Raw genomic sequence first — 12,379 nt, forward strand, 5'->3', positions numbered from 1 at the left:
CATGTAGCATGGTAAGGCGTTACTCGTTCTTTCCCAAATTTCCCGCTTGACTAGTTCCTAACATTTTCTCTTTCTTCTTTGAAAAATAGTAAGACATTTGTCCGGCTGACCTCTTCCTCAGAATAGTTCTCCAATCTGCTTTCATCAAATGTTTTATTTTAGAATCACTTCAATTAAAAACCCCAGTCTTATTACAGGGACATAGAAGAAAAAAAAAGCAAACAAAAATAAATGGAATGGAATGAAAAATCAAAGATGTAAGTGAGTGTAGAAACGAACTAAACGCTTAGATAATAAATCTGAGTTATAGGTCAAATGATTTCTTTAAAAATGCACACTTCTTAAATCACTTCACAGAGAGAAATCCAAAATGCACAGGATGATGGCAGGAGCCTCAGCAAATCTAGGCTGTAAAGGTGATATGGTGCCTACCGACAAGTCCATTATTCTGCAATCAGTTGATAAAAATGCTGACGAGCAGAATCACACCGAAACGGAAGATGACCCAAGGATCTCTCAAGAAGATCTAGAACGCATTAAACCAAGCAAGCAACGGTCCAACTATCGTCTATTGTGGCTGGCCATTGTCACGTGTTTAATTTTGACGGTTTCCCTTCTCGTGGGTCTGCTGATAATTTCCGCGAAAATTGGTCGCAGGTGTGGATGCTCTGAACAAAATGGTTAGGTTTTATTCAAGTTTTTCTCCTTTTTAACTCGTGAATTGCGCGCATGCGCAAGAGCGAGTTATAGATACGATGTGGGGAATAGCATTCGCTCGCTCGCTCGCTCGCTCGATTGGTCGATTCCTGTAAACTTTTTTTAGATTTTAGGCTTTTGAGTGCATTTTATAGTTTTTGGCGAGCAATAAACAGACGAAATGGCGACCTTTGTTGCTAAGAATAGTGGCGGGGTGAAAAAGAAGCCAATGATAATCTTAAAAGAGTTTTTTTTTTCGTTTTAGTTTCAACAAGCGGCGCCAGCGACTGGCAGGCATGCAAGGATTCACACTGAAATAACAGAACAACCTTCGTTTTTCATAAAATTGTAATTTACAGTCCTTGAACTTGAAAACAATCCGAAGATTCATTGAAAATATCACTTACTGCGAAGCGCTCGGAGTTTACAGATGTTCAAAAGCTTTTTCTGTTATAGCGTGAGATTGAGGACAAAATTGATCATTACGTTTCGTCGCGTGTGTTTTTCCTGTGAGAAGCAACAAAAGATGCCGGCGACTGACGAAATAACAAGTTAACACGAAAATCAGATAACACCTAAACAAACAATTTTAGCTACCGATTTTCAGTGAATTTTTAAAGAACAATTTTCTTTTAAGTTTCAAGACAATTTGAAGATTCAACATACAAACAACGTACTAAAATGCGAAAGTTACACACCACAAAATTGATAAATAGGCCTGAAATGAAATTCTATCTTGTTATTGATCATACGTTGCCTAGCACGTGACCTAAATCTACCCAGGCGGAGATCCAAAATGACGGTGGCAGGCTTGGCTTAGTTATATCACTCAAAACTCGTTCCCGTTTGTCTCATTTGATAAAGAGGGAATCGTTAATGTTTTCATTAAGACAGTATTGCCTTGATTTTCTAATATTTACAACGAAAGACAGTAAATTTCACTTTTCACCCACATCTACTTCCAACCTTTTCTTTTGAACCAGAAACAAAAATGATAGACGTTTAAAACACATGACATCATCCACCTTGTCAAATGTAATAGCATGATCATTTCAATTGTAATGCCTTCTTATCCCAACGTTACTTTGTTTCTCTGCTACATTAGCGAACACTGAACTACTGCTCGTACTCTAGATATGACAATCAACCACAAAATTCCCTAAACCAGATAACATTAAACATAATCTAAATCAAAGTGCTCTGTGAGCAAACTCGTGAATTGACACATGATTTTTTAGATTATGTTTAATGTTATCTGGTTTAGGGAATTTTGTGGTTGATTGTCATATCTAGAGTACTAGCAGTAGTTCAGTGTTCGCTAATGTAGCAAAGAAACAAAGTAACGTTGGGATAAGAAGGCATTACAATTGAAATGATCATGCTATTACATTTGACAAGGTGGATGATGTCATGTGTTTTAAACGTCTATCATTTTTGTTTCTGGTTCAAAAGAAAAGGTTGGAAGTAGATGTGGGTGAAAAGTGAAATTTACTGTCTTTCGTTGTAAATATTAGAAAATCAAGGCAATACTGTCTTAATGAAAACATTAACGATTCCCTCTTTATCAAATGAGACAAACGGGAACGAGTTTTGAGTGATATAACTAAGCCAAGCCTGCCACCGTCATTTTGGATCTCCGCCTGGGTAGATTTAGGTCACGTGCTAGGCAACGTATGATCAATAACAAGATAGAATTTCATTTCAGGCCTATTTATCAATTTTGTGGTGTGTAACTTTCGCATTTTAGTACGTTGTTTGTATGTTGAATCTTCAAATTGTCTTGAAACTTAAAAGAAAATTGTTCTTTAAAAATTCACTGAAAATCGGTAGCTAAAATTGTTTGTTTAGGTGTTATCTGATTTTCGTGTTAACTTGTTATTTCGTCAGTCGCCGGCATCTTTTGTTGCTTCTCACAGGAAAAACACACGCGACGAAACGTAATGATCAATTTTGTCCTCAATCTCACGCTATAACAGAAAAAGCTTTTGAACATCTGTAAACTCCGAGCGCTTCGCAGTAAGTGATATTTTCAATGAATCTTCGGATTGTTTTCAAGTTCAAGGACTGTAAATTACAATTTTATGAAAAACGAAGGTTGTTCTGTTATTTCAGTGTGAATCCTTGCATGCCTGCCAGTCGCTGGCGCCGCTTGTTGAAACTAAAACGAAAAAAAAAACTCTTTTAAGATTATCATTGGCTTCTTTTTCACCCCGCCACTATTCTTAGCAACAAAGGTCGCCATTTCGTCTGTTTATTGCTCGCCAAAAACTATAAAATGCACTCAAAAGCCTAAAATCTAAAAAAAGTTTACAGGAATCGACCAATCGAGCGAGCGCCATTCCCCACATCGTATCTATAACTCGCTCTTGCGCATGCGCGCAATTCACGAGTTAAAAATCATGTGTCAATTCACGAGTTTGCACACAGAGCACTTTGATTTATTGAAATTTCTTTATATCTTAATTTAAGACCCAGTTACAAAGCTTAAATTGTTTGATTGTGTGTTTTGTTTACTTTAACTGTGTCTCCTGCGACGTACTGATTTCTATTTCAGGGGCCCAACAAAATAAAAACCAGCTGACTAAGAAGAATTTCCTAGGGGAGAATGAGACAAGCATTTCTGATTTGGTAAGGGACGTAAGAGAGAATAACCAATACGAAAAAGCTCCCTAATATTCTGAAGTAATTAAAAAACAGAGGGGGCATAGTCAGAGGAGGTTACGTTCATCCCAGGACACTTTCCCCCCTCACCTAAACAGAAACACCCCTGAAACTAGCTAACCAAAGTGCTTATCTGCAACAAGAGATGTTCAGGTGAATACACGATATTTGGGTATTTTTATTGAATTTCAAGATTAATACCTCCAATTGTCCTTGAATCAGACATTGAAGTCTACATCGGATTAAAGAAATGATGACTTCACTGAGGTAAAATCACTATAACAGGGGTAACTGTATTTGTAAGCCTCTGCTTTCTTCGCTCAGAAATGAATTCGACTTCTTTGAAACGTGTGTCCATCTTGTAACGAATGTCGGTTACTTTTTCTGATGGCATTTTTACCGAGATATCTCTCATGTTAGGGTAATTTAGTATTATCAACTGAGTTAATAACGTAAATTGGCCACCGTAAAGAGTTTTAAAAGCTAAAGATTCGAGTATTAGCCCCTCGCTAATCGCTCTGACGAAGGGCTAATACTCGAAACGTCAGCTCTTAAACTCTTTACAGTAGCCAATTTACATCATGAACTCAGTTGATAATGCTAAATTACCCTGTTATACTCTCCCACCGATGCAGCACCACAGTTTCTCTAGAAACTTACCCCTTTATACATTTATCCCCCATGATAGCTTGAATATCTCAGCTCTGCTATGATCAAAGTGAAGGTACAACGTAAATCTTTGATAACATCTGCTCAATTTTACTTCTTCAGTTCTATTTTCAAATCTCTTCTGTTCCATCGTCATTACATATGTTGATCTTGTTTCACGGAAATCTTTGGCAATATCCGTTTCATTCTTGTCAATTTATCTTTAAATTTCCTTTGTTCTTCATGGTTGCTTGGAATACACATATAAAAACAAATATATTTAATATTTCTTGCACCATTTGATCAAAGGGAAAATGATTGCCCTAAAGTATACTTTTCATTTAAAGTTTCAAAGCAAAAACTACCTAATGGAAATGTTACCAATCACTTCTTACCGTCTCAAACAAGTAAAAAAAAAATTTAGAAATCACGAAAAAAGATTGTGCCTTATAACAGGGTAGCTAAAAAAACGACACTGAAGTGAACTTTGTTTTGGCTTCATAAGGGTTAATATATTTCCTAATGGCGGAGCAAGGTGTTAAGAAAACAGAAAAACTAATCATTTATCATATTTACGGCTGGAACATTTCAACTCGTCCTTAAACCAGAGAAAATTTAAGTTGACCAGAACAAACAATGATATCTCCAAACTTCACAACATTGTGACAAAGGTGAAATTTTTACTCGATTGTTGCATACGTGAAACAATATCAATGCAAGATTATTAGCCCCTTGAAAAGTAGTGAACTTTGTTTCAGCTCCACACAAACGAACACATTTCCGAAGGGTAAGAGCATGCTATTGAAACTCTGTTATCTTGTTTACAGCTGGAAAATTACAAGGCATCTTTTAACGAGGTGAAGTCCAAGTTAGATAGATCAAGAATTGATCTATCAGAGCTTAACAGCACCGTGATCAAGGTAAAATTGAGTCCACACATATATGAAGACTTCGTAATGACCAGAAAAGTTCATTCTTGCTACGTGAATACAATTATCACTTAACGTGGAGATCCTTATTCATCCTCTAACCAGGTAAAGTCTACATTGGACAGAACAAGCAAAGATATAACAGACCTGAAAAGTAGTGTGACGAAGGTAAACGTTTGTGTAATGTTTGCACTTGTGACATAGCAAATGAGAAGCTAGAATTTTCTTTGTCCGTTTTGTCTGCTTGCAGTACTTTGATAATACTCCCGCAGATGAAGTTTGTTACTAAATCCTAAATTTACAGCAGTTGTAAAAATCTAGCGTTTCTATTTACTTTTCTCGTCATTTGTCTTTAGTTTTTACTATTTATGATTTTCCACTGTTTGGTCATCGGTCATTTTCTAAATTTCTATTTTGCATTTAGTTATTCTCAGTTTTATTTCTTTCATATCCCACTGCATTCATTCGCACACAAATTCGCGCATGTACTAAAAATCCTTTCGTCTGATCACTGTGATGCATCCTCTTAATCCAACATTTTGCGCTCACGATCTCTTTGATACTTATATCTCCTGGCAAGTTAAGCCACATTTTCCTTCATGTATAACGTTAATAGAGGTCCCATTTTTATTTGGATACCGCTATTCTTACTTTAACCAGGTGAAGTCTAAGTCAGATAGAACCAGCGATGATGTCTCGGTACTGAACTGTACAGTGACAAAGGTAAACATCGTCATCGAGTAGGATCATCAGTGACACGCTTGGATGCTCCCGGTGTGCCACTCTTTTTTCTCATCATATCTTTAAATCATATGTTATGCATCACTGAACAGACGCATGACTACAGTGAGTCTATTTGTTAAACATAAGCAGGGACGTTATCGAGCCAACGATAATATGGCATCCATAGGGTTAATCGTTAGCCGTAAAACGGCCAAAAAATTTAGCTGTTATTGACTGCAAAATTTTGTTGAATCTTTTGTACTTTCCGGAGCAGCATTTGAAATCAACTTTTTAATTAATGTCACTACCATTGGACTCCACGAAGCAAGTTCGTTTTCCTTTCATGTATAGTAATAAAGGTAAAAAGTAAAAGCCTCAAGCTGGCTTTTTTTCCGCTGTCTTTGTTTCCATTCGACGGAAATAATCGAAAAATAAATAGCGACGTAAATGGAGGCTATTGCGTGATAACTTTCTGGTGATTTTGTACCACGTGACGCAAGGTAACCGATAGAGTCGCGCGAAACTTAATGAGTGGGTTATAACGTTTAATATGAATAAAAAAAATGTAATAATTATGATAGCGATCCTATGAAATTTTTTTGTCTCAGCTCGACAAAGCTATTCAAAGTAACTTAAGCGAGTCTTGCCAGAATGTGACCTGGAACTCAGCGTTCGAGGACTGCAAATTGAAATGTTGCTGTTCGGCCAATTCTTGCGAAGAAACACGTAAGTTTCCTGAAATTCACAACCGGAATATCATTATATCAAGGAGTGTGCATGTACAGCGATGCTCAAAAAATGTTTTTACTTTGCAAGCGAGATGCGCAGCCAGTAGGGACTGATCGTATTTATCTCCTGCAGGGCAAAAAAAAAAAAAGAAAGAAAGAAAAAAAAGGGATCTGATCCCCCTGAGGTAAAAAGTCTGTAGCCTATTTGCCCACCCGGGTGAAGCTAATCCCGGTTTTCATGTAACATGAAGCGACTAGGAGTATTACCACTCTCCCTTGGATGGGATGCTAGGTTACCCCCCCCCCCCCCAGCATTTCATCAGACTTCCCTGACAACTCGCCTGTACCCATTAATAATCCTGGGTGGAGAGAGGCACTGTGAGGGTTGTGTCTTGCCCATGAACACAACCAAATAACCCGCTACTACATCTCAGGCCACTGCAATCCCCGCCCTCCTAAGGCTCTGTAGTATTTTTATCCCCCCCCCTCCGTTACCCCTTGAAAACAATTTGATTGCTCCCAAATTCCTCCCCTTTCCCCCCCCCTTCCCCCCCCCCCACAGGCCATCAATAACAACTGGTGCCCTCCATGTTGATGTTTGAATTGCTTTCTTTGCTTTTCATTTAAATATGTTTTATTGTGAGTTTGAGGACGAAAACTTTCTCAAGAGATAAACTAATTTTTCAGTAAGATAGTGTATTATCATTGCTCCCACACTTAAGTCACTTTCGGTATGGATCACGAGTTTTTCGCTGCTAGTCTTCTTCAGCGTAGTCTGGCAAGAAACATTTTGGGTCAAATGGGAGGGAAGTTGAACAATCTAATTCTTACTCTCTGGTTTCTTTTTCAAATTCAAGCTCCAGCCGCTGAAAGTTGTAAGGAGCTGTACAACACAAATGGGTAAGTTCTTTCCATCCAGCAGAACGCATTTTGCAATAAATTAAAATTAGAGAATGTGTTTTGATAGTATCCCAAGCTGCCTTGGGTTCGACTATCGCTGCAGGTTATAGAGACTCTGAATCAATACTTTACATATACCTCTTCTTTCAAGAATTGATTATATTCGTTGTTTGTTATTTTCCTCACTTTTCAGATCTGATGTCAACAAGGCTTACCCTCTGAAGCTGGGGAAAAAGATCCTTCCAGTTTACTGTCACATGACAACACTTGATGGATGTGGGGGTGGTGGTTGGACTCTGGTGATGAAAATGGATGGTTCAAAGGTAAACATGAAACGATTCTAATAAAAATTCATCAAAAGATAGTTTCCTCTCTTCTTTAAATTATTAAAATGGTTCATAAAAATTCTTGTTCAAAAGTGTTCATTTGAATTTTGCAAATCTAAATCTATCATTTTTGTAAAAAAAAAAAATAATAAAAGTGAAAAGATTTTTAAATCAGTTGAGTTCGCGCGTTCTATTCCTGTTCAATATAGACGAAATTTGGAGTAATTGTACTTTAAAAGGCATAAATCACATGCTTCAATTAGACAAAATATTGTCCAGCAGACTCTATATAACTACAACCTCCAAGGGGAATTAAAGAGGGCCGAGATTTTGTAGGTAGTAACCGGGATCGAAATGGGAAAGGCCCGGTGTTTACTGTGTTTCTATTCATGCATTCGAATTTCATTGTGGAACAAAGACGTTGAGCGAAAATGAAACGTTTTGATTTGTTTCATTAACTAGGACACTTTTCATTACAATAAATTAATTTGGACCAACAAGCTAGGATACAACCCTTCTGCTGGCTCGACTGGGTTTGACGGGAATGAGACAATGTTACCAACATACTGGGAAATGAAATTCAACAGGATCTGTCTCGGTATGAAAATCGGCAAAAAAGTCAACTTCATCGCCATCAACAAGCCAGCTTCCTCCCTTTTCTCTCTGATCGCTGATGGGAAATTCCGCAAAACCTCACTGGGCAGAGAAAAATGGAAGACGCTGCTTCCTTCAATTGCCTCACTACAATCAAATTGTAACCGGGAAGGATTTAACACATTTTGTAAAGGTTCTGGCGCCCTTCAACCCAGGGCTCGAATTGGTATCCTTGGTAACCAAGAGAAAAACTGCAACAGCTGTGATTCCAGGATCGGTTTTGGTACTGGAGGACATCCTGATCACTGGAGCTCGTGTGGAAATGTGGCAATGCACGGATGGGGAGCAGATAATGGTGGTAAAAACATCAAAACTATGGGCTACATTTTTGTTCAATAACAAAGAAAGCTCTTATTTGGCTCCAAAAGGAGCGAACAGTTTTTTTTTTTATCAAAAGCAAAGCATAAGAGAGACTATGATTCTCAAGTAATGTCTAAGAATAAATTAATTAGCAAATGTTTTGTCTTGAATGGATGTTTGTGTACTTATCATCCCTGAAATATTTTTTTGTAGCGCGAAAAACAAAACGTTTCCAGAGTCAAAGCCGTTAGGAGCGGGGAATTTTGACCTTTATAGAATTGTTTGGTCCGATTTTGTGATGCTCATGAAGTATATGCTAAGTGCAGATTTTTATTATGCAGGGCGTAAGCCGTAAAAATTGGTGGACACAATTTGAGAAACATCACCAGTAATATTCTTTCAAAGAGTTTCGTTCGCACGATATGGCTCAATGTGTCACGTGACCTAATTGCCTCAACTTGTACTAGGGAATACCCGGTGTTATTGTATAACTGGAATATAGTGTCCATCCACCTTTGTAATTTTGAAACTCCTCTACTTTCGAAATCCTTGCATGTCGTCTCTTTTATTTGTACAAAATGCCCATTTGAAAATAACTAGGTTGTGTGTTCGTGCGTTTCTCCCGTGGAACGTCTCACAAGCTAAATTTTTTTTTCATCAGGCCTTAATTTCACTGCTCAAATAATGTTCATTACTGCGAAGATCGCTCTCATATTCACGTCTTTAGCCGCAGTTCACATATTTGATTTTCCTATATACACAGTGATTTATTCATCACTTCACGGGTTTATTTGGAATCGACATAAAGCTTGTTAGCTCAATTAATAGAGCACTGTATTGGTATCGCAGAGGTTATTGGTTCAAATCCCGTACAAGCCTGAATTTTTTTTTGTTTAACAATCATGTAAAACAGAGATTTAGGAGTCCCAAACAAAGATTGATGCTATGTACAAAGGAAAATTGAAAAATACCAGCATTCAAGTGTGCTTTGTTTTGGCTTCCTAGGAGCGAACATATTTCTGGAGCGTGTAGCATGCTATATTAAAAAAAAAACCGGCAAATTAAAACAAGACAGAAAAGTAGTGATCTCTCAGAACCTTACGGCTTTTTGACAAAGATAATAGTTTATGCGATTGTTGTTACGTCTGAAGGTTTTCATTTAATTCTGAATACTACTGATTTAACAAATAGAGAAGCACTGACTGTGCTCTGTTCTGTTATAAAGCACGTAGGAAGCGGCTAGAGCACGAAAGAAGTGTAGGGAGAAACACGAGACGTAGTCGAGTGTTTCTTCCCACTTCTTGAGTGCTCTAGCCGCCTCCTAAGTGCTTTATGACAGAACAGAGCACAGTCAAGGCTTCTCTATTTGTTTTATAATAAAGAATCCTTTAAATTCCCCTAGAATTACTTTCAATTTTCAAAACAAACTTTATTTCCAAAACGAAGAACAGTGTCGTCAGCATACTCTATACTCTCATAGAGCACGCTACAATAAGCCAATCAGAATCCCTGTTAGAGTGGTTCAAATAATCTGATTGGCTGTACAAGACAAAAGCTGTCAAAAGTGTCAAACCATCAAAGTTCAAAAACCATCAAAGTTCACACTCTGCGATAGTTTACAAACTAAAATAATTCGGCAGGTCGAATTTAACGCTTTTGCCTGAAGTTTTTAATTCAGAATCTTGAAGTGAAATGTTCAGTGAACTTCAGCCGAATTATGGCTCATAAAAACACGCGGGCTTTTTCACATGACAAGGTAGAAAACAAACTGTTCAAGGCGAGTGTTTTTTAAATGAACGACAGCCGAATTCACCGAAACATGAAGATCGCTCGGGATGACAGCGCCGCAAAACTCGGCCGCAGTGACTGAAGTGACTTTCCACTCAACACCTTGGAAAGGATATCAGAGCGAGCTCTTATTTTTTCACTCGATGGGTGGCATGATAAGTGAGCCGCGATGGACTTCAGCATGATCATCATGCTCAGACACCGTCATGATTAGTATGAATTTTAACAATTATGCCAGTTTGGTTATATTTTTCATCATTTCTGTTTTGTTCTGTTTTGTTTTTGAACTCTGAACTTTATATACTATACGAGTGTTGGCTGTGTTTGATTTTCATTACCGTACGTAAGCTTGCAATCTAACTGAGCGTGAAAATCTTTAAAACTCGGAATGTTTTTTTGTTTTTCCTTTGAGGATTTTCGTATCTGCCCACGTTTTAATAACGTAAATAACGGCGCCTGGTATGTTTACAAACCTTTCTTTGGTTCTTCTGTTACTACTTGCCGGCTCGCGTGTTCCGAAATTTCACTTTCAATTATCGGAAAAAAGCTAAAAAGAAGTCCCGGAAAAGGTCGAACATGGTACAATTTGGAAGATGGCGTGACAGCTTTAGCTCAGTTCTATGCTCTATACTCTCATAGAGCACGCTCTTTCAACCAATGACAGCGCGCGTTATATCCGAACTTTATCATAAATTCTGATAGAACCAGCACTGATCTCACGATACTGAGCTGTACCATGACAAAGGTAAAAATCGTCAAATTGCGGTAAGAACATCCGTGCCACACCTGGCTGCCTCTCGGGTGCCCTTTTTTATTTTTTTTTTTCGTTTTAACCACGTTTGGACTTCATCTGTGATTTGCAACTCAACAGTTGCAAGGTAACATGGAATCGTTTTCATAAACGTTAGCGGGGACCTTATCAGGCCAGAGATAAGATGAACTAATTTAATATCTGCTGATCCAAGTTTTTTGATAATAGAAAGAAATATTATTACATTCCTTAACGACTGTATCTCTCAATAATTTCGATTTCTCGTTGTGTTTTTTTTTTGGTTTGCTTACCCGACCCCTCTCGAGGACGTAGAACTATACTTTACAATGAGACCTATATATTCGGATCTTTTTGGTCATCGAGTTGTGCAATTTTAGGGGGCCATGCAAGAGATCGTTTGCCTCAGAGAGTAGCAGCAGAATCCTTAAAAGTATAAATAAATAAATAAAAAACACGAGAAATCAACCGGTCTCGTTTCATAAGATAACAAATAACAGTTACTGTAATGATCTTGTTGGCATCCTTATTTTTTAAGTTTTCTTACCGTTAGCTTAACAAAGCCAATCAAAATAATTTACGCATGTCGTGCCAGAACGAGACCTGGAACCCAGGGCACGATGAGTGCAAACACTAATCTCGTTTTGCAACCAACTTCGACGGAAACTCTTCCGCGGAAAAAAGAAAGTATTCTTTAACCTCATAATTGGTCTTGAAAGCATCAATGATTTCTGTGCACGGAGGTGCTTATGAAGCACGATGTTTATAATCAAATTCATTAGTCTACTTCGGATGAATAAAGAGGCTTCTTCGTCAGGTGATGAGGTCGCTGATAGAGAGAGAGCAAAATTTCCCTTTTTTCCTGTGACTTCCCTTTTTTCAGCCTTTAAGAGAGACTGTCAGTCTTAAGTGATGTCCAAGGATAGATAAGTGAGCAAATTTTTTTCCTTCAATGGATGCTTTTGTACTTATCAACCCTAAAATGTTTTACGTAGCGCGAAAAAAAAATGTTTCCAGAGTCTATTATCAAATCCATTAACAGCGTAGAATTTTGACTTTTATAGAATTGTTTGGTTCGATTTTGTGATGCTCATGAAGTAAATGTTTAAGTGAAGATTGTCATTATGCAGGGCGTAAGCTGTAAAAATTGGTGACACCATTTGAGGAACATCACCAGTAATATTCTTTCGAAGAGTTTCGTTCGTACGATATGGCTTTGTGTCACGTGACCTTGTTGCCTCAACTTGTACTGGGGAA

The 12,379-nt window shown here is 37.8% G+C and overlaps 1 protein-coding gene across 1 annotated transcript; it reads left to right on the forward strand.

Moving 5' to 3' along the window:
- Positions 1–249: 249 nt before the first annotated feature.
- On the forward strand, positions 250–8,721 carry LOC113686049 (uncharacterized). Its single transcript, XM_089212187.1, has 9 exons — positions 250–680; positions 3,251–3,324; positions 4,833–4,925; positions 5,040–5,102; positions 5,595–5,657; positions 6,266–6,383; positions 7,243–7,285; positions 7,479–7,608; positions 8,074–8,721. The coding sequence occupies exons 1-9, from the start codon at positions 371–373 to the stop codon at positions 8,602–8,604; spliced, it is 1,425 nt and encodes a 474-aa protein (XP_089068313.1). The 5' UTR covers positions 250–370; the 3' UTR covers positions 8,605–8,721.
- The last annotated feature ends 3,658 nt before the right edge of the window (positions 8,722–12,379 follow it).

Source organism: Pocillopora damicornis, chromosome 7 (genome assembly GCF_964200805.1).
Source record: "Pocillopora damicornis chromosome 7, jaPocDami1.2, whole genome shotgun sequence".
NCBI lineage: Eukaryota > Metazoa > Cnidaria > Anthozoa > Scleractinia > Pocilloporidae > Pocillopora > Pocillopora damicornis.

Coding starts and splice junctions, on each gene's coding strand:
- LOC113686049 (XM_089212187.1), top strand. CDS start 371: ATGCACAGGATGATGGCAGGAGCCTCAGCAAATCTAGGCTGTAAAGGT. Junction 6,384..7,242: donor CAATTCTTGCGAAGAAACAC/GTAAGTTTCCTG, acceptor TTCAAATTCAAG/CTCCAGCCGCTGAAAGTTGT. Junction 7,286..7,478: donor GAGCTGTACAACACAAATGG/GTAAGTTCTTTC, acceptor CTCACTTTTCAG/ATCTGATGTCAACAAGGCTT.